Source organism: Meles meles, chromosome 19, assembly GCF_922984935.1.
Source record: "Meles meles chromosome 19, mMelMel3.1 paternal haplotype, whole genome shotgun sequence".
NCBI classification, from domain to species: domain Eukaryota; kingdom Metazoa; phylum Chordata; class Mammalia; order Carnivora; family Mustelidae; genus Meles; species Meles meles.
Genome location: NC_060084.1, coordinates 17,933,696 through 17,956,922, shown reverse-complemented (window position 1 = coordinate 17,956,922; position 23,227 = coordinate 17,933,696). Strand labels below are relative to the sequence as shown.

General features: G+C 47.2%; 1 protein-coding gene across 1 annotated transcript in view; it reads right to left on the bottom strand.

Moving 5' to 3' along the window:
* RANBP10 (RAN binding protein 10) overlaps positions 1–23,227 on the bottom strand; it is a 66,200-nt gene that overhangs the window by 17,713 nt on the left and 25,260 nt on the right. Inside the window, exon 4 of the mRNA XM_045987990.1 lies at positions 601–768. Within this exon, the coding sequence (XP_045843946.1) occupies positions 601–768 (168 nt within the window). The remainder of the gene's footprint in view (positions 1–600; positions 769–23,227) is intronic.

Here is a 23,227-nt window from a genome sequence, read left to right as displayed (position 1 = left end):
GAACCCTGGGATCATGACCTGAGATAAAGACAGACACTTAACGACTGAGCAACCCAGGCGACCCTGAAGGACCCTTTTAAATAGAACTCTGTCCAGGGTGCTATCTGTTAACCTGTGAAAAGGCCAGAAAAGACCTGGCCCCATCTGACTCCAGCCTGTCTGTTTACCTCCCATACGAGAGCAGACCTCTTGTTGCTCCACAGCAACTAGCATCCTGCACGTTGGAAGGGCCAGCCAAAGTCAGGACCCAGGCCACACATGTGCAAACCACTACCACTGGCGGGTATATACTTCTCACCAAGGCCAAATCCAACTCCACCAAGTGTCACACAGGCCAGGGGCATGACCATGACCCTGGTCGTTTCTCAGCACCAACCCTGAGCTTGACAAATGCTGCTAAATGGATGGATTAACAAAGGAAGCACCTCCACTAACTTCCCCTCACTTCACAGGGCTCCAATGCCTGGGAACAGCTGCAGTTCCCCAGGGCTCAGCAGAGGATCAGTGACCCTGCTCTGGTGTTCCAGCCTGCCTGTGGGCCGCTCACCAATCCAAGTGGCTCCATGGGGTATAGCCTCTAAGGTCCCCTAGGCAACCCACCAAGGCTGTGGCCATTCTTGGTGTAGAAGCAGGTGCTGTTGATGAGGTTGACACAGCAGCCAATCACATCTCCTGTGGTGAATGTGGGACCGTAGGGCTGGCCAGTGCCAGAGGAGCAGAATGAGTGCCCATCATCGCCATGGTAACCATAGGAATGTTTATCCCAACCTGTGGAGGAAGAGAAGAGCAACAGGTGAGTGGAAGTAGTTGAGTCAGCCAGACACACCACCTGGGTCTGAGCTCCTGTCCCCAGCCTGCTACCACCTCAGTCAGTACTCCTGGCCTCTCAGAGCAGGCTGTGGACAGGGTAGGGCTACGCCCAAGGAGCAGGGAGTCCAGCAGGTCATCGCACTTGAGGAGCTGAAGCAATCAGGGGGCCCAAGCTGTGGTTAACAAGAACCAAAACCATGAGTGACCTGGAAGGGACTTACCAGAAGGCCATGTGTATGACAAGGAAGCGGTCACGGAAAATGTTATGAAGGAGAGGGGCTTAAACTGACCTTTGAGGGGTTTGTAAACATATTTTTTAGCTGAAGTATAATTTACATGTAATAAGATTCTCCCTTTTTAATGGACAGTTCAGCAAGTTTTAACAAGTGTTACCCCATGATCAAGACATAGAAAATGACCACTGTTCCAAAAAGTTCCCTCGTGCCTCTTTGCAGTCAGCCCCACTCCACCCACCCCAGTCCCTGGCAACACTGATCTGATTTGTTCCTAAAGTTTCACCTTTTCCAGGATGTCATAGAAATGAAATCACAGAATACAGAGGGTCCTGTGTCTGACTTCTTTCACTTAGCACAACACATTTGAGATTCACCCACATTGTTTAGGTGTGCCAGTGTTTTGTTTCTTTTTATTGCTGATGCAGTCCTCCATTATATGGATATGACACAGTTTATCCATTCATTAGTTGATGACATTTGAACTGTTTCGATCTTTGGCCATTGTGAATAAAGCCAATAAATACTTACATACGGGCCTTTGCGTGGACATATGTTTTCATTTCTCTTGAATAAATACTTAGAGGTGGTATTGCTGGCTCATAAAATAAGTGTATGGGGTTTTTGTTTTGTTTTGTTTTTTAAATATTTTATTTATTTGACAGAGAGAAATCACAACTAGGCAGAGAGAGAGGAGGAAGCAGGCTTCCTGCTGAGCAGAGAGCCCGATGCGGGGCTTGATCCCAGGACCCTGGGATCATGACCTGAGCCGAAGGCAGAGGCTTTAACCCACTGAGCCACCCAGGCGCCCCAAAATAAGTATACGTTTAACTTGATAACAAACTGCCAAATTGTTTTCCTACGTGGTTGTACTATTTGCATTCTCACAGCAATGTATAAGGCCCACTTTCTCACAAACACCTGTTATGGTCAGATGTTGGTTTTTTTTTTTCTTACTCTTTTAGCCATTTTAGTAGGTATTAGTAATTTCAATGTCACTGCAGCTTTACTGTGCATTTTCCCAATGACCAAGGATCTTTTGAACATCTTTTCATATACTGAATCATCAATTTGTTAGAAAACTATTGAACTATTTGTTAGAAAAACTATGCAAATTTTTAACCAGGTTTTTTTTTAAACAGGTTTTAAAAAGAGATTTTATTTATTTATGAAAAAGGAGAAAGGGGAAGGGCAGAAGGAGAAGCAGACTCCCTGAGGAGCAGGGAGCCAGCTAAAGGGCTCAATCCCAGGAATCCCAGCATCACAATCTGAGCGGGAGGCAGACACTTAACTGACTGAGCCACCCAAGTGCCCATTTAACCAGTTTTTAAAATTGGGCTGTGTGTCTTATTAAGCTTTAAGGATTCTAGATATAGTCTGAATACAATCCTTTTAAGTGTTTCACAAATATTTTTTCCCAGAGTGTGGTGTGTCTTTTCATTTTCTTAACAGTATTTTTCTTTTCTTTTCTTTTTTAAAGATTTTATTTATTTATTTGACAGACAGAGATCACAAGTAGGCAGAGAGACAGGCAGAGAGAGAGAGGAAGCAGGTTCCCTGCTGAGCAGAGAGCTCGATGCGGGGCTCGATCCCAGGACCCTGAGATCATGACCTGAGCTAAAGGCAGAGGCTTAACCCACTGAGCCACTCAGGAACCCCTTAACAGTATTTTTCAAAGGCCTGCTGGGATTTTGATTGGGATTGGGGTGAATCTATAGATCAATTTGGAGAGAATAGATAGCTTAATAATACTGATTATTTCAATTTCTGAACATGGCATATCTCTCCTCTTATTTAGATCTTTAATTTCTCTCAACAAAGTTTTGACCAATTTATCTCTACTCTACTTTTCATGCTATTCTAAGTGTTATTTTAAAATTTCAATTTCCAATGGTTTTTCCTATTATATCAAAATATAATTTGGGGTGGGAGTACAGGATCAAGGTTTCTTATGGAGTGACAAAACGTTCTCAAATTAGATTAAGAGATGGTTGCACAGCTGTGAACATGCTAAAAACCACTGATGTGTATACTTTAGATGAGTGGTTTTTATAGCATGTAAATCTTATTTCAATAAAGCTATTAAACATATACACACATATATTTGACTTTTTATATATTCACCTGGTGTTCTGCAACCTTGTTACACTCACCAATTAGTTCTGGTAGCTTTTATGAAGATTCTTTGGGACTTTTAAATATATTTTCTGAGAATAAAGACAGTTGCATTCTTCCCGTCTACTCTACATGTCTTCTATTTCTTTTTCCTGGCTTACTGCACTGACTAGGGCCTCCATACATGTTGAGTAGAACTAGTGAGAGCAAAAGTAAGTGAGACCTCTGAAGTATACCACAGTTTTGTACAGGGAAAAGAGTGGAAAAGGTCATTCTGGGAAGGTAAAGTCATGGGCACAGATGGGACCAGAGGGTGTGAGCTGCAGAGGGCCTGCCTGCCTGCTTGGCTAAGGAAAAGGAGTAGAGCCCACAGGGCCATGGCAAGCCAGGACCTGCACAGGGTAGGCAAGCCTGACAGGCTGGCAAGCAGGTCTACTTCCCAAAGCAGCCCCTTCAAATAGCATTCCCAGTCTTTGCTGCCTCCTTCGGGTCTGAGCAGCATGCCTACATGAACATGCTTAAACACACCCCTCCCTTCCCAAGTGACATGGGCAGAAGTTCTCCGCTGAGAGGGAAGCTCTCTCCAGAAAGGCCGAGTGGGTGAGGATCTGAGTAGCTGAGAAAGGAAGGTAGGGCTCAAACATTTTCAGTATGTGCACAGATGCGTGTGGTGGGGAAGGGGAGGTTAGGACAAGTGCAGCGGGATGTGGGCAGGCTGTAAGCAGAGGTATGGGGGTGAAGCCGATGGATGACAAGGACAGTAGTTGGCAAAGGAGACAGAGGGCATGGATGGAGAGGTGGAACTGATCAGACTGAGGAGCCCAAACTCTGCCCTGCATTTGTACTGCTGGACTCAAGGACAAGTTGCTTCTCCTAATCATATTATCTGTCTCAAGCCTTGTAAACACTGAGCTTTCATTTCTTTTCAGTCAGGAACCCTCTGGTTAAACAAAGCTTCCCCAGAACCCACAATGGGGAACACACCAAAGCTGAATGGCTATCACTACTGAGTACAGGACTCAGAGACCTGCTGCTCCCCTCCCAATAACTTTCTACCACATCACAAGGAAACAATCTTGAGAACTGCCCAGGACTGGCTTCAGAAGGCCCATGCCTAGAGCCAGGCTCTCTTCCCACCTTTCCCATTCTCCAGAGATACTGGGACTACCTAGCTCAGGGGACAAGGTGCTATTCTGGGCATCAATCCAACTTCTAACCTCCCCAGGCCCAGGAGTGAAAGGGATCTTTCCACTGCTGGTGGGTTCATAGATCATTTGACTTCAGGGAAGCACTCTTCTGGGGCACAGCAATGCCCATTCCTGCTCAAGAGCTGGCTGATGAGGCTACCAGAGGCAATGGCTCTCCTCAGGCCTCCACACAGGAGGCCATAAGGCTCTGCAGCAGCGCCTGCAACTACAGAAGGCCACAAAGGAAGGGGGTCCAGCTGAACAGCAAAGTGACAATCATCCCTCCAGGTCTGGCTCAGATTGTGCTTGGGGCCCCAGGCCTGCCCACCAGCTTCCCCTGCCTCAGGATCCTCATCCACACGCCATACCAGTCACAGCCGTCCTCCCTGGATCCTTCCAATGGATGGTGCTCCCCACATGCGACATAGTAACTGACCACACTGGGGCAACCTGTGAGGAGAGCGCGGCAATAACGCTGCATGTTTGGCACAACAGGTACTGCCACTTTCACCTGGAGACCGGGGGCCTTGCTCTCCAGCCCACAACGGTGAGAAATGGCTGAGCTGGGATTTGCACCCAAACCTTCAGTTTCCAAAACCCACATCTTCCCTGTCATGGATCCTGTCTCATTTGGTGTGGTAACCACCTGCGCAGTAAAATCGTCCCCAAGCCCCAGACCCTTCACCAGAAGACAGTGGTTAGATGCACTGGTTTTAGGGCTCTGTGGACCTCAGATTTCTAACTTGTAGTGACTCAGGAGGCCTTCAGGCCAGAAATGGGGGAAGGGCCAGATCTCAGCCCTAGAAGAAGACAGAGGCACTGGTGCCTCCTGCCTGAAGGCTGCAGCTGCCCGTCTTGGCTCTCCAGGGTGTCCCCACCTTCCCACCTCACCAGGCAGCCACGGCCAGCAGACCAGAACACACAGTTCCACCCAGTGTCCACTGGAAAAGGGTTCCTAACCAAGAAGTCACACTTCTCACATACAAAGAACATGCATATGATTCAGACAGAAAGACAGGAGCCCTTCACTTTAGGCCACAGGCCTAAGTTTTCAGCATGGAATCCCCCAGAACAGGCTGTTCTGCTAAGTACCCTACCGCTGCAAGAAACTGAGACTTCCACTCCAGGGGCCTGGGATGCCAGGGACAGAAGTGTGGCTCTCAATGGTGTTTGAGCAGCAAAGCTTTCCCTAAAGCCAAGCTCACCACTCACCACCTCCTGAGGCCAGGTGGTGGTGGGGGAACACTGTCCAGAAAAGCCACTGCCCATTCTAGCCCTCCCCAAGAATCCTTAGGGAGAGCAGCTTGCTGTCCTGTGGGTCCTCTCAGAACTATGCCCACAGCTGCTGATGTCCACTGGGTCCTCCCTTTGTACCAGTTCATCATGATCCAACTCTAAAGCTTGCCCCTTGAAGTTTTCCATAACATTATTTGGCCCCCTCTTCCCCAGCATACTGCTGATCAATCCTGATTCCTACCGAACCTTTCAAGTCACCAGTCACTGTTCCTGACAATGCCCCCTAACTATCCTCTCTGGCCAAGACAGGAGCTCCTTGGGCCATGGGCCATATGATATCATCACCAGTTCCTCCAGGCCCAGCACATCAGGAGTCTGAGAGGTAGTACACGTAGGTACACACACACACACACACATCTGTGTGTTCATGTGCAATGACCAGTTCTAGCCCATTTTTCTCTCACACACGGATGCCCCTGCAGGACAGATATTTTGTATGCAGATTTTCTGTCTAGAAGGTAGAAAACCTGAACTACAAGATTTTCTTTGTTTTAGCTTTCTCAGATTAAAGCAGTAAGTACTCCAGAGATCCTAATAAAAATGTAGCCATTTGGGGGCGCCAGGGTGGCTCAGTTGGCTGAGCATCTGACTCTTGGTTTCTGGTTTCAGATGGGGTCATGATCTCAAGGTCATGAGATCAAGCCCCAAGCTGGCCTCTGCAATCAGCAGGGAGTCTGCTTGGGATTCTCTCTCTCCGGCTTCCTCTGACCCTCCCCTCCATGTACTCTCTCTTAAAATAAATAAATGTATCTTTTTTTTTTTTTAACGTGGCCATTTGACTTATCAAAAGTAGTACAATCACCCAGAACTATTTCTTTAATGGTTAGGCCAATGACTCAAGGATAAGTGGGAGATATTTTTGTCTCCATGTATGGGAGCTCAATAACTATCACCAAAACAACAGATGCTTACATTTCCAAAGGCCTAAAATAGAAATTTAAGTATTTTGAATGCTTTTCTTCAAAAATAAACTACGTAATTATTTTGACAAAACTACCATCAAGCTATAAATACGGATTTTAAAATTTAAAAACACGAAGAGCTCAATTAAAAAAAAAAGTATTTAGTTAGAATCAATTCAAGAATCACCTCAGGCTGTCTGGAAAATAGGTAAGTTTTCCTGTTTTTGTTTCCAATTCCCAAATGATTTATCAATTATATAATATAGATTTACCCAAAGGAAGAAAAAAAAAATTTTTTTTTAAGATTTTATTTATTTATTTGAGAGAGAGAGAGAGAGAGAGAATGAGAGGGGAGGAGGTCAGAGGGAGAAGCAGACTCCCCATGGAGCTGGGAGCCCGATGTGGGACTCGATCCCAGGACTCCGGGAACATGACCTGAGCCAAAGGCAGTTGCTTAACCAACTGAGCCACCCAGGCGTCCCAGCCCAAAGGAAGAAAATTTATAGTCCCTGTGGTACACTGAATAAGGCTTCCCAAAGATGTCCATGTCCTAATCCCAGAACCTGTGAATATGCTATTAAAGATTTTGCAGAAGAGACTACGGGGGGAAAAAAAGTGATTAAAGGGAGAGTGGACTGTCCTGTATTATCTGGATGGGGAGACAACGTAATCACAAGGGTTCCCCTAAGGAGGAGGCAAGAGGGTCTACTCGGAAAAGGTGATGTGGGGGCGCCTGGGTGGCTCAGCCATTAAGCATCTGCCTTCAGCTCAGGTCATGATCCCAGGGTCCTGGGACTGAGCCCCGAGTCGGACTCCCTACTCAGTGGGAAGCCTGCTTCTCCCTCTCCAACTGCCCCTGCTCGTGTTCCCTCTCACACTCTCTGTCAAATAAATAAATAAAAATCTAAAAGAGAAAAGAAAAGCTTATGTGAAAGCAGAGACCGTTAGATGCTATGCTGCTGACTTTGAAGATGGAAAGATGGGGACACATGTTAAGAAATGCAGGTGGACACCAGAAGCCAGAAAAGGCAAGGAAACAGATTTTCTCCTCTAGGGCCTCCCAAAAGAATGCCACCCTGAGGACATCAGGAATGATCAGTGTAGAAAATAAACACCTCAGCTCTTTGTCTCTTGCTCATCAGAGTGCTATGAAGTTAAAAGCTTTTGCAAGAAAAACACAGAGCTATAATGTATCTTCAATTGAAGCTGTGATTTCATAACCAATATTTTTTCCAAAAACAATTAAGAGCCTGTATGTGAACAGAAGGTACATATGTGTGTGTGAAAGCTAGCTTGGGGTGAAAAATAGAATGTTAATCACTTCATTTAGTAACAGTGGCTGTGGCAGCGGCTTGGCTCAGGGCCACCGTGCTACCTTCCCATTCTCTGTAAAGGACAAGCAACCAATCCACTTTGTTAGCCAACTAACAAAGGCCTGCCTACTTCATGGGGCTGATAAATTAGGGGTGGGGGGAGGTGTGAAAACAACAGAGAAGACATTATATATATATATTTATTTATTTATTTAATATTTTATTTATTTATTTGATAGAAAGAGATCACAAGTAGGCAGAGAGGCAGGCAGAGAGAGAGGAAGGGAAGCAGGCTCCCCGCCGAGCAGAGAGCCCGATGTGGGGCTCGATCCCAAGATGCCGGGATCATGACCTGAGCCGAAGACAGAGGCTTTAACCCACTGAGCCACCTAGGCACCCCTCGAAGACATAATATATAAGTAAACCAGTAAGCAAACGAGAAAACACCTGATAAACACAATCTGCTCTGAAGGAAACAAAGCCAGGTGATGGGCTAGAAACGGGAGTGGGGATGGCGATAGTGTAGTCAAGTTAGACCTCGCCAAGCTCTGACCCTTACATAGAGGTGTGCTTAAAGAGAGAATCAGAAAAAGAATTCTGGGGGCAAAGGGAATGAGCTCACCATATCTGAGAAATAGGAAAAGACGACCAGTGGGGCTGGAGCTGAGAGATTACAAAGAGTCAGAGCAGAGTCAACAGGACCCACTGGATGTGTGTGCTGCTGGTCTGAGAGCAGACAAGGATGCCGCCCAGGTTCTGTCTGGGACAAATGGGTGGATGGTGGTACCGCCTACTAAGAGAAGGAGCAGGCCTTTCAGACACGTTAAGTCAGAGCAGGTGGGTGTCTATACAAGGCCAGTGCGCCAGTGCAAGACTGTGGCTCATCCCAGATGCTCAAGGCTGAGATGGGGAACACTCACTAAACAAACAGTGGTGTAGACAGAAAATTTAAAATGAAGTCACTGGAGGATTTTCCTACTGTGTTGTCCTGATACAATAGCTTTCTGTTTTCCCTTTGGGAGAAAAATTCAGGCCAGTCAAAGACTAGAAAGGGCAGAACAAACACAGAGAACAGCACCAGAAGCCCAAAATAGATGAGGAGATGTTAAAGGGCACAAAGTTACTCTCGATGGATTAAGTTACCTCACTCGCAATGAATCCTCTCCCCAGGCCTTAAGAGGCTGTACGGCAGAGAGAAGTTGGTACTACCACTGCTGATCTTGAGGAATCAGGCGGACAGGAGAAAAAACAAAAGGCCACAGCCTGATTGCAGTTACACATTCTGCAGAGTCTACTGTCAGTCTCAAGCAATGGTCCTACAGAGGTCATGTGGCCTTTCAGGAAAAGACACTGTAGCCCTGGGTACCAGGGCAGAAGTGTGGCCTGAAAGGCTTCTGCAGTCTGGTCCTGGATATAGCCTTGTTCTTCCAAGACGGCAGGCCCTGGACAGTCACTTGCCTCCTTGGACCTTGGTTCCCTTCTCTACCAAGTGAGGGGGGGATCAATTGGAAAGTGTTGTCAAATAGCTCTAAGGTTAACCTTAAAAAAATACTGAGTCTCCAAACCAATCAGAAGGTATGATAAACCCCATCTGAAGGTTGAGGAAACTGAGGCCCTGAGAGGCTACAGGAGGGCTCGTGGTCTTGTAGGTAACACTCCCAGAAGCTCAGTTCTCCTTTCCTCTGAGGGACACTCAGGTGAGAACCAAGCAGGTACCCACAAAGGTGAAGCTACTACCTCCTCCTTGAGGTGGCCCCCCAATCAAATCTCAGGAAAAAGCAAGATGCTCTGAAAGTAGAACACATGAGTTTCTCAAAGACAGGGCTCCATTTGGAAAAAAAAGGTTGAAGTAACCCCTACAAGGTTTTTGGACCCCAAGCTTAGCTGACCTGACCAGTACTACTTCCTACTGGTATCTGGCTGTATTCCATCAACTGTGAGAAGGGACTGGGCACAAAGCCTCCTAGTGCCCCTCCCCGAAGGCTGCAAGAACAAATAGTAGGGTAGGTGAACAACGAATGCTAGGATTTGTCTGTGAGCCCCCCTTCTTTAGGGGATAGCACTCACCTTCTCTCAAGTAGCTTCTCCCCGTACCCATCCTGTCTCCAGTGGGAACTGCTAATCCTAGTAACTCCTCCTCCCTGACCCAAACTGGATCAGCAAGAGACCTTCTTGGAATTTTTCTACAAGGATGCTGGGAGGAGAGTGGGTCTGAAAGCTCTGTGCTCCATTGTTCCCATCTTGTGTTGAAGGTTTGACAGACTAAAGCTACTAAGCACAAAGCAGGTGCAAGAGGCAGAGAAAGAGGTCTCAGCCTTTGAGTCCCTGAGACCATACTCTTCTGTTTACCCTGCCTGAGTTCTGGCAGACCAACCTGGTTAGAGATGGGTTTCTCTCCCTTGAAGCAACCAAAGTCCTCTGGCTAAAGGGCCCACGTCTAAGCATCCTTTTGTTCACCTTGCATAATACCTGGCCCACAAAAGATGCTCAAGAAATGTTTGTTGAAGTAAAAAGGGAAACATGGTCGAGGGCTGGTGGGAAGTCTGAAGTACAGGATTGTCAATGGTCAGACCATTTCATGACACACAGCCAGTGGACAGTCCTGGGCTTGACTGTGATGAGTTTTGTTGTCACTTTTCTTTTTTAAGAAAAGAAAAGCAATTAGAGCTGTCTGCCTGCATCCTGCCCCCACTTATACAGATTAATGGTGAAGCCACTTCTGGGCCCTGGAAAGAGGCCTGCAGATAGGCTGCGGACCTGGCTCTCTACCTGGGTAGGTTATTTACCTCCTCTGAGTCTGTTTTCTCTTCTATGAAACAAGGCAGCTGATACACATATCTCTGCCCATCTGGAAAAATCTTTGGTTCTAAGCCCTCCTTCCCATTAAGAGAGTCCGGCAGCAATGGTGACTGTCATACCTCTGCCTTGGTAAGCCTCCCCCCAGCCCCACCACCCTCTGTCTCAGAAAACAACTCCAAACAGAACCCCTGTGGCCAAAGCCAGCACCTTCTAAGTTGGTAGCAGGAGCAATCACCCTCTCTGGGTGTGCCTGGTGCGAGGGTGGAGTGATAAGCCCAGGAATGAGAGCTGTCACCCTTACTATAGGACTGTCTACAGAAGCCAGCTGTCTGAGAGGACACTGGGATGTGAGGTCCAGAAGGAAACAAGGGAGCATAGTAGCTGCCTGGGTCAGGCCCTGTAGGAAGTCAGGTCCAGGTGGTTCTAAGGCAGAAGATGGCTGGGACTGCACAATGGGGACAACACTCTGACCGAAATGCTACCCAACTAACCACTCTTCCCTGTCCAAAGAGAATAAGCCTGGTCACTCCCAGAGAGAACGAGTGGTCCAGGTGGTTCTGAGGCAGAGGATGGCTGGGACTGCACAATGAGGACAACACCCTGGCCGAAATACTACAACTAACCATTCTTCCTTGTCAAAGAGAATAAGCCTGGTCACTCCCAGAGAGAACGAATGGGTAGCCAATCTGGCACCCACACAGAAAAGCCTGCCACGTCAGACACCTATCAGATGCCAGTGACGCAAGGGGAAAGCCAAGCCTCACTGGGACCAGGAGGCCCTAGGTGCCCACTTCAGATGCTCTGGCACCACCCACTTCCCCTTCCATTATCACTCAGAGCGGCAGTCTCCCTCACAGAAGTGTGGGGGTGGCTGAGGAAAGGAAATGGTTCATCATCTCGGCACTCCCAGACGCCGTCCCTGGTTACAGTGCCCTGGAGGAAGGAGACTCCCGTGGGGCCGCCAGGGACTCCAGCACGATTGCTCCAGGCACCCGCCCCATGCAACTTCCCTCAGCCAAGACATGTCAGGGGCCTCAGTGCAGGGGATCTAGGAATGGAGAGGACTCTCACCGCTAAATACAAAGATTTCTGCATCATCACCATGTTAGCACAGAACCTGGGAAGGGGGCTGGTGCTATGCCTGCCCATTAGCTTCTGGCCCTGGCCCATGACTGACCAGCATACAGAGGCCAGCCCATATCCCACAAACCTAGCCTAAGCCATCTCTCCCCAGTAAATGGGTCCCAGTCACAGTTGGGCTTTGGGTTTGAATCCCAGTTCCACCACCCAGCCCTCTGGGTTCTCTCGACTGAATTCTCTCAGCATGGATGAGAGGATTACACGAGAACGGCTATGGAACGGCAGCCTGCAGGAGGTACTCACCCTCGAGTTTCCCCTCCCTCTCCATTCCTAGCACCAGCTTCATGGTCAATCCTGGGCACTTGCGACCTCCTGCTTCCTTTATCCCCGAGGGAGCAAGAGGCATGGATCACCCATCTGTCCGAATAGCTCAACAACAGCTGTCCCAGGCCTGCTCCACTCTTGCTTATCCCCGGTTTCCTGCGAGGCCACCCGGCTGGCCTTCAGCGCACATAACAGAGCTCAGCAGCCATACCTGGTGACTCTCAAAATGTCACTTGTGAGACTGGCTATGGAGGGAAGGTGCTGGGCTGGCTTGGCCAGGGTGCTTGTTGAGCCTGAGGCTGCTGTGGAAAGAACACATGTGTCCTGGGAGACCTCCTGGCAGGGCTGCTTCTCAAAGATGCTCACTCACTCAGAGCCATCCCTCCCCGGAAATGCATCAGACAAATGTCTCTCCCCAAACCTCAAGTATCTTAAAAAATCTGACGGACGCATTGCCTGGAGTAGCTCAACAATGGGTAACGGGAAAGCAAAAGACAACTTTTCACTCAGCAGAGGCAGCGTGGTGGCATCAGAGAAGGCCCATCATAACACTCACATGGCTGCTACCCAAAACTCTCAGAACCCTGGGACCAAGGAACAGAATCTACATAATCCTAAGGCTATGCCTCTGGCACCTCCAGGCAAAAGGGCTCAAGGGTACCCTGGGAGTCTGCTCCGCATGGAAGCCAAGGTAAGGAGGGCAGGAGAAAAAGGTTCTGCAGGTAGTTGGTGACAGCAGAGGATGATACGGGTGGAGCCTGCCCTCACAGGGGGATCCAGGTCCTCTACTGAGAAGGACCAGGTGTCAGCTTGAAACCATGGGCAAGACCAGGGGGTGTATAGCCAGCACCTGCATAAAAGGGGCCTTCCAAGAGTCACACTCTTTCCCTGCCCCCAAAGAAATCGATACCTGATAGCCAGGGGAGGCACAGGGAAGCCAGGGGGAGTCTAGCTAGGTCTGGCTAGGACATGGCTCAAGTAGCATCTGCCATATCTAACAGTGCTACCCACCTATACCTCAGGCTCCCACAGGACAGACTCGGTCTGTCACCCATACTGAATCAGGCTAAGGAAAGGGGTGGCACTGTCCCACAAAATTGAGAGGCAACCTCAACCCCTAGGCCTTTGTATCTCTCCTCTAGAGTTGGGTTTGCCTTTTTCTTGTCTCCAATGAGCTCCTTCTGAACCTCTGGAAAAGTCAGTGGATGGGTGATCCCTGTGACTTCGCACACACTGCCAGATCTTGAGAGATGGGCATGTGCAAAACCCTTCCCTAAAGGAGGCCCAGGTATGGTGGTGCGGTATTTCCAGGACACCTAGATACAGACTCCTTCCCAGCAGGAGGGAAGCAAGGGATTAAGCAGTAACTAGTCCCCACTCAGCTCCACCCTGAGGTGGCCCCAGCCTGCAACCATACCAAAGGACACTTGAGAATCTCTGTTTTCAGAGACTGACAAACTCAGGTTTCAGAACTGGCCCTTCTGCTGTTGATGAAACCTCTTACCTCAAAAGACTTAACTTATCCTGCAAAACAGACTTAAATCGAGAATTTTCACCTCTGCTACAGAAGTGGGAGCTGGTGTTTGGAAGAAGAAAATACGATACTGTAGACAAGAAATCTCCAGGACCAGGAATAATAATTTCCATGCCTGACTGAGTTGCCTCACTTCACAAGGCTGCCAAGCAGTCCTGATATGTTAAGGTAATACAGGTCTCCCTGTGGCTAAGGGAAGCGGCCCACAGAAAAGGACCAGGACTCAGCTGGCTACGGGGCCCAGCACGCTGCTGGCCCAGGGAGGGGTAGCCCGGGAACAGAGGGCTTCTCACATGAAACAGGCTTTACCGCAGGGACCACGGTGGGTCCTGTGGCACCTGTACCATTAACTACCAGAGGAACCACCAGGGATTCCAAACAGATACCTGGCCCTTGGGCCCCAACTGCCAAACCACCATCTGCTCCAGACATGCTAGTGGAACCCGGGTTATCTATCCCTCCACTCCCAGCCAGGTCATTTCCCTCAGCTCTGCTATCTGCTATTCTTCTCCCATGGCACATGCAAATGAGAAATATCGGCTATTTGTAGAATCTGTCCCACCCAGTAGAAGCAGGCCCCAGCCACGAGATCAGGACACACACACTCCTAGGGGCATGTTCCTAACAGACCGTTCAGGGTAGGCTTAGTTAAAGTAAGCTCTAGGGGGAGGAAAAGATGTTCATTTGAACATGACCATCCTGTGGGAGCAAGGCAGACAGTCCCCTTACTACCCTCTCACCCCCTACCAGAGCCTAGTTGCAAGGTGCCATCTGCTTCAGGAGATACGCACCCCCCAACCCCCAGTCCCCAGCTGTGGAGCTGCTTCTTTTCCAACAGTATGAAGGAAGTTTGCCTCAAGGGTTCTCCTGAGGGGTTGTAGTAATTAAGGTAATACATGCCACACTGAGACAACAGCTGCCTCCTGCACAGAAATGGCAAAGAGGAAATTACCAGCTACCCAGCTCTGAGGCAGACGAGGCTACCTATACACACAGCTTGAGTCTCCCTGGCCCTCTCTGAGGTACAAGGCACAAAAGGAGAATCTGTCTTATCCGCAACACCTTCAAAGCCCTCAAGAGTAGGAGAAGCCCAAAACCCTCCCTCTGTCCATGCCTCTGACTTTTCCCCCTGCTTCCTCAATCCAGGGATCAAAGCCCACACTGCTTGCTGCCAGCTCAGCAATGGGAGGGTCGGGCTGAGGGTACTCACCTGCCTGTAGACTATCTGCCCTGCTTTCAAGCCGTTTGTCCACGAATTCTGACATTCTTGTTTTGGACCACATGTGCTCCTTGGTTTCACATTTAATGGAGGTCAAAAACACCTTACAAAAGGTAAACCTCAAAACTTCTGACCATGCAGAAACTTCTGACCGTGCAAGCTGAGACAGGCCCGTATGCTCCTTGGAAAGTCTGACCACCAGCCTCATACCGAAGGTACTCTGTTCTCGTCTGCTCCCAGGACCAAGTGAGACCCCAAGAGTGGCTACACCCTGCTCCTGACAGCCCCAGAGGCAAAGACGTCCTTGCGGAGCTAGTACAAGAAAACACTTGAAACATCAACATCCTGTTTGTTTGCTATGCCATCTTCATCCTCCATAACTCAACTCCAGTTAACACGTACTAACATGGCTACTCAAGAACAGAAAACACAAGCACTGGAAAGAAAATGTAGTTTCAATTACATCGAACTCCACTCTGATACACATTCATAAAAGAATTGTATTTATTTATTTACTTAAGAACTTCAAATGTATAGGTTCTTCCTTCCACAGGTAGAAAAAATACTTTTTCTCAATTACAACAAAAGCTAACATGTATGTACCCCTTTTTTTTTAAAGGTTTATTTTTTTTTATTTGACAGATAGAGATCACAAGTAGGCAGAGGGGCAGGCAGAGAGAGAAGGAGAGGAGGAAGCAGGCTCCCTGCTGAGCAGAGAGCCCGATGTGGGGCTCGATCCCAGGACCCTGAGATCACGACTCGAGCCGAAGGCAGAGGCTTTAGCCCACTGAGCCACCCAGGCACCCCTATACCCTTTTTTTTATTAGACGCTGTTCTAATCACTGCACAAGACCTCACTAAATTCTCAGAGCCATTCCATATGTGAGTTACATATAAGTGTTGTTTCTATTTTACAGATGGGGAAAAGAGAGGCACAGAGCAGTTAAGTAACTTACCTCAGGTAACACAGCTGCCAGGATGCTAATGCAGACCATGTGGCTCCAGAGTCCAGGCTCTTAACCACTGAGCTACATACTGCTCCACAAGCTGACCGCAACCCTGAAGATGTGTTTCCTCACATGACTAAATGTGAGCCCAGAGCTGATTCAACGACACTGAGCTCTAACAAACAGAGCAGGGGGGACGGTCATTCCTCTTATAGGTAGAAGGTGGCGGCAGAGCCCCCATGCACAATCAGTGCCACAATAGTTAGGGCAGAGTAGGGAAGCTATGCTCCAAATAAAGGCTTCTCCCAGCCAAGGGCAGGCTGCAGGCCAGCAGGGACCTGACTCAGGAATGGTTCCAGAACCACACTTGGTTTACTGAAGCCGTGGCACTGAGGCAGAGCACAGCAACATGTAGAAAGAGCCCATGGGCATTATGCTTACTCTGGAAGAGTGGTGATAAAAAGATGTGGTCCAAGTCCCAGCGAGGGTATTGTTGGGTAAATATGAATAAGTCACACAAGGCAGAGAGGTAAATGTCATGAGAGAAATGTGGTCAGGACCAAAAGGGTTAGGCAGTATTGCACAGGGGAACACAAGTAGGAAGGATACCCCCAGTAAGAAGGGCACCTATCAAGAGGCAGAGCAGAGAATGTCTGCAGTGTATCTCGGGCCTCACAAACACACGGTGTGCAGCCCATGTGGAGGGTAGAGAGGGCAGAAGATGCCAAGCAAGTCTTACAGGCCTGTGCCCCTGGCAGAGGGGTCAGAAGCACAAAACAGGCAAGGGACAGGAAGTGGAGAGCAGAGACCTGAGACAGAGCAATGAATCAGGAGGCCATGGAAAGAGCCCAGTGGGGAAGCAATGACAGTAAGGACAGAGAAGGGGACCAGATTAAAGACATACTTGGAGAGTGGCAGAATCATGGGATGGATGCAGAAACGGACAGGGCAAAGATTAGTCTGAAGAGTGCGGCCTGGGGGCTGGGTGAACAGCGACTGTCAGTGGACACAAGGAAAGCAGGAGGATCTGGGTTTTGCAGTCGGATAAACTTAGTTTGAAGCAAGCAGGTTCACTGTGCTGGACTGTAAGCAAAGCACTGAGGTTTCAGGAAATGTGACCTGCTCAAAGACAGAGAAGAGCCAGAGAAGTGAGTTGTATAACTGCCTGGATGGCTCACGAGCTGCCCTTCAACTGCACTTTCAGGCCTTGGCAAAGTATGGTCAACCATTCATAGGCCACAGAGTCTTGGGGCCCCTCAAAGAAAGAGAGAACTGCCTCTACTGCCTCCACACCTACTTTACGCAGCTACCCTAAGTTCTACTCAGCAACAAGATGCAAGCAACCAGAGAAACCAGCAGCCCAGGACAGAGGAGAAAGGAAGGGCGGGGAGGGGTTTGGGGACTGTGTGTGTGTGTGTGTGTGTGTGTGTGTGCGCACACGTACTAGCGCGCGGGTGGACGCATGTATGACAGACAGAGGTTATCTCCTACAGTCAAGAAGTAGAGAGGGGTGAAGGCTCGTTCTCAGTCAAGTCCATCATCTGTTATTACTGGTTTCACTCAACCAGATCAGGAACTATAAGAAAAGGGGCTTCAGGGGGCGCCTGGGTGGCTCAGTGGGTTAAAGCCTCTGTCTTCGGCTCAGGTCATGATCCCAGGGTCCTGGGATCGAGCCCCACATCGGGCTCTCTGCTCCGCAGGGAGCCTGCTTCCTCCTCTCTCTCTGCCTGCCTCTCTGCCTAGTTGTGATTTCTGTCAAATTAATAAAATATTAAAAAAAAAAGAAAGAAAAGAAAAGAAAAGAAAAGGGGCTTCAGTTCTACACTTGGGCCTCTCCTTTCTTGTAAGTTTCTCTTCCAGGGACTCGTGAAAGACTGGACTAAGCTAAAGACGAGGTACTTCTTGCAACAGAACCTGGGCAGGCCAAGGCTGGACTTCCTAAGTCACCTTCTTCTTAGAGTCACTCAGACAAAGGCAGTTCGATTTGCACTCTTCTACTTGCTCTGCATGACACTGAGACTTGGCATCTAAAATGGCTATCACCAGGCCATTTTATTAATAAAAGAATTCTTAAAACAAATTATCAGCAAAATCCTAGAAGCACAACACAGTAGTCTGTTCACCCACTACTCGGAAGACTCCAAGCCGGATGAACTACTTCCACAGGGCCCATCCTCCTCCCCATCTCTCAAATCCCAGATACTACCATGCTCTTCTGGACCACTGAAACAGTCCCTAATTGGCCTCCTTACACCTGCTCCTGCCCCCTCCAACCTGGACAGATCACACCTCTGCTTAAATCCCTCAGTGGCTCCCTGTAACACCCAACCCACTGTCTCCCTGACCCAGTAACAACCATCAGGCCCAAAGCTGCTTAAACCCTCCAACCTGAAGCCCTCAGCCCTTAGGCACAAGGTTGCAGGTGACATTATTTTCAAAATTTCTTTTACCCTCTAATAACAAATTCATAAAATAGACTGATATATAAATGAATAAGAAAAAACAAATGTAGGGGTGCCTGGGTGGCTCAGTGGGTTGAGCCTCTGCCTTCAGCTCGGGTCATGATCTCAGGGTCCTGGGATCGAGCCCCATGTCAGGCTCCCTGCTCAGTGGGGGGCCTGCTTCCCCCTCCCTCTCTCTGCCTGCCTCTCTGCCTGCTTGTGATCTGTCTGTCAAATAAATATATAAATAAAATCTTTAAAAAAAAGAAAAGTAAAAAGAAAAAACAAATGTACAGAAAACTCTATGGTGGACTGGGAACAAACTCTGCACCTACATATTTCACAAAACCTGATGTGCTAGAGTATAAATGAGCATTAAGCAAACTTTTTCTTTCTTTCTTTTTTTAAGCAAACTTTTCCAAAGTACAGATCACATCATATTACTGATCATGATGGAAAAAGGTCAGGCTCAGCCAATTAAACAAATAAATAGTGCCCGATCATGTGAAAATTATTCAAGCATTCTACTATCTTAAATACAACCTGGGTCAGGAAGAAAATCAAGAATAAAGAATATAATAACTATCTTAAAATGAAAAGCTCAAACTAAAACAGCATATCAAATTCAAAAGAAGAAAGAGCGCTTGGGTGGCATAGTTGGTTAAGCATTTGTCTCTTGGTTTTGGCTCAGGTCATGATCTGAGGGTTGCAAGACTGAGCCCCAAGTCAGGCTCCACACTCACCGTGAGGTCTGCTTAAGACTCTCTTTTCCTCTGCCCTTCCCCCACGCGCACTCTCTTTTTCTTCTCTCAAATAAATTAATTAATTTAAAAAATTTTTGTGAGGGGCTCAGGGGTGGCTCAGTCACTTAAGCATCTGCCTTTGGCTCAGGTCATGATCCCTGTGTCATGAGATCGAGCTGCATAGGGCTCCCTACTCAGCAAGGAGTCTGCTTCTCCCTCTCCCTCTGTCCCTCCCACCACATGTACTCCCTTACTATCTTTCTCTCAAATAAATAAATGAAATCTTTGAAAAAAAAAATTGTGAGGCATAAAGTAGAACTTAGAGAAAATATGTTACAATAAACATCTATCTTTATTCTTTTTAAAGGATTTTAATTATTTTTGACAGGGAGAGACACACAGTGAGAGAGGGAACACAAGAAAGGGGAGTGGGAGAGGGAGAAGCAGGTTTCCTGCAGAGCAGGGAGCTGGACACGGGTTCAATCCCAGGACCCTAGGATCATGACCTGAGCCCAAGACAGATGCTTAATGACTGAGCCACCCAGGCACCCCTGCTGAAGGAAATTAAAGAAGATCTTAACAAATGGAAAACATTTCACATTCATGGATCAGAAGATTTAACATTATTAGGATGATAATACTTCCCAAACTGATCTACAGATTCAGTGCAATCCATTAAAATCCCACCTGATTTCTTTATAGTAATTAACAAGCTGATTCTAATCATATGGAATTGCAAGGGAACCGGAAGAGTCAGAGCAATCCTGAAAAAGAAGAAAAAAGTTCAAGGACTCACAGTTCCTGATTTCAAAACTTAACTACAAAGCAACAGTAATCAAGACAATATGGTAAAGGCAAGGACAAATATATAGATCAATGGAATAGAATTGAGAATCTAGAAAAAAAATCCATACATCTTTGGCTCAAATGATTTTCAATAAAGGTACCAAGATCATTCAGTAAGAAAAGAATAGTTTTTTCAACAACTGATGCTAGGACAATCGGACAGCCACAGGCAAATGAATGAAGTTGGATCCTTACCTCACACCATAAAAATTAAATGGATCAAAACCCTAAGTAAAAGTTGTTACGATATGACCCAGCAATTCCATTCCTAGGTATACAACCAAATGAAACCAAATGAGACATATGTCCACATAAAAACTTGTACACAAATGTTTACAGCATAAATCATAACAGCCAAAAGGTAAAAACAATCCAAATATTCATTAAAAAAAAAAAAAACAGGGGTGCCTGGGTGGCTCAGTGGGTTAAGCATCTGCCTTCGACTCAGGTCATGATCCCAGGGTCGTGGGATCAAGCCCTCCGTTGGGTTCCCTGCTCAGCGGAGAGCCTGCTTCTCCTCTACCTGCCGTTCCCCCTGCCTGTGCTTGGTCTCTCTCTCTCTCTCTCTCACTCGCTCACTCTCTCTGTGTTGAATAAAAAAAATCTTAAAAAAAAAATCCAAATACTCACCAACAGACACATGGGTAAGCAAAATGTGATATACCCATATAATAGAATATTATTTGGCCATAAGAAGAAATGAAGTTCTAATACACACTACAACTTAGATGAACCTCAGAACATTATGCTAAGTGAAAGAAGCGGTATGCAAATATAACACCTGTTGTATGACTCCACTGGTATGAAATGTCCAGAAAAAGGAAAATCCATGGAGATAGAAAGTAGATTAGTGTTTCCAGGGGCTGCAGGAAAGGAGAATCAGAGGGTGACTGCTAATGCGTATGGGGTTTCTCTTTGGGGTGATGAAAATGTTCTGAACTAGACAGAGGTGACGGTAGCACAACTCTGTGAGTACATTAAAATCACTGAAATGCATGCTTTAAAGGGGTGAATCTTATGGTCTGGTCAGCAGAGAGTTTGTTTAAGATTTTTCTCCCATTCCCTCACCTTCTGCCCTTCCCCCTGCACTCTCTCTCTCTCAAATAAATAAATCTTTTAAAAAAAGTTTTATTTATTTAAGTAATCTCTACACTCCACATGAGGCTTGAACTCATGACCCCGAGATCAAGAGTCATATGCTCGGGGTGCCTGGGTGGCTCAGTGGGTTAAAGCCTCTGCCTTTGGCTCAGGTCATGATCCCAGGGTCCTGGGGTCAAACCCCGCTTCAGGCTCTCTACTCAGTGGGGAGCCTGCTTCCTCCCCACCCCCCTTTCTCTGCCTACTTGTAATCTCTGTCAAATAAATAAATAAATTTTTAAAAAAGAGTCAAGTGCTCTACTAACTGAGCCAGCAAGGAGCCCCCCTTTTTTTTAGGTTTTGACAGTATTCATCAGAGCCATTTTCCCATAAAGAGAATCAGATGGCCAAAGCAGAATATACAGAAAGTGATGCCACAAGAATGAACTTACTTGAACAAGCTAACAAGAAAGGAAGGGAAAGTTTTTAAAATGTCCTCCCCAAAAGACCAGCTGGCCCTGATAGATTCGCTGACAAGTTTTTCTAAACTTACAAATCAAAAGTAATCTATATATACAGTCATGAAAATAAGGATCCTCCCAATGATCTAGCAGGATTCTTCTCAACTACACAAGATAATACTGAGTTATCTCAATATACACCCATAAGGCACTTATAAATATAACTGTCCACTTATGATGAAATGCTTCCAGTTAAGTATTTCAGAATAAGGAAAGGAGTCCTTTTTTTAACCAAAATCTACCACCTTCTGAAGTTCCATCACACGCCTAAGCTCTTATGATTCTTACTGTCCAGGCTGCCCAGCTTAGCCTCCACCCCCTCTGGAAGGCCTCCTCTACAATAGTTTGCTCTTGAACTAGTTACTTATTAGCAAATCTGATCACATTTTGCCTATGTTCAGAACACTCCTGCAATTCCCACTGCTTAAATAAAAAAGTCCATGCCCCTTGGAATGGAACATAAGATTCTTCCTTCAACTGGGTCATTCTGACTGTCCCCAGGAAGGCACCCCATCACACAAGACAACTTACAGATCTAGATCTACTCACAGGCCTTACTGTTCTACCACGCAGAACCACCTGACAAACTCCTGTATGTCTCTCCACACCAGGCCGAAACACCCCTGTAAACCTACAGTAACCACCACTCTCCCTCAGACATGACAGTATCTATCAAGAAGATACATCAACACTCAAATATCTCACCTGAAGTTAACACCAAAGTCTCAAATTCTAGACCCAGCCTAGGCCACCATTGCCACTCACCTCCCACCAACCATATATCCAAACAGTCCCAATAGCCTTCATCACAACCAAGGATCTCTTGGAAATCAGAAGCAACAGCCAGAAAGGCTTTAGCTGCTGTCATCCTCTATCTCATGTCCCCAGTGGAACACATGCTAGTAGCTTCGGGTCCAACTGTTATGAACGATGATACTTTCAGTTCTGGATAATGTATGCTCATTAACCACCCCGACCCCCCACATATGTATGTATGCATACCAAAAAATGCAATCCCAGAAAATGAAAAGTGCCAAAGGGGATTCTGATCTTCCAAATCCAGCACTGGGATAAACAAGCCTACCACCATTCCTAAGAGGAACGTCTTCCCTCTACCCCTATATCTGTCTTGTGCTAGGTCTTTTCAGCCATTCAGCCAGTCCTGTCTCTTGGGAAAGCCAGAGGCATCCATCCTTCCTAGGGAGAATCCCTATCTAGCTGCAAACTGATTCCTACTTTTTTTTTTTTTTTTTAAGATTTTACTTATTTATTTGACAGAGAGACACAGTAAGAAAGGGAACACAAGTGGGGAGCGGGGTGTGGAAAGGGAGAAGCAGGCTTTCCATCAAGCAGGGAGCCCGATGTGGGGCTCAATTCCAGGACCCCGGAACCACGACCCGAGCCGAAGGCAGATACTTAACAACTGAGCCACCTAGACGCCCCTGATTCCTACTTTCTACCTTAAGGAATAATCAGGGAGATTATCAGAAATGACAGGAAGGGTGGGGTGCCTGGGTGGCTCAGTGGGTTAAAGCCTCTGCCTTCAACTCAGGTCATAGTCTCAGGGTCCTGGGATGGAGCCCCACATTGGGCTCTCTGCTCAGCGGGGAGCCTGCTTCCCCTTCTCTCTCTGCCTGCCTCTCTACCTACTTGTGATTTCTGTCTGTCAAATAAATAAATAAAATCTTTATTTAAAAAAAAGAAAGAAAGAAAGAAATGACAGGAAGAAAAGCCCTCAGAGCCGGCAGCCAGAGTGGAATGAAAATAGGCGTAATTCCCAAAGGGGCCCCTTTCTCCTGCCAAACAAGAGACGCACCACTAAGGATGTAAAAAAAGGTGC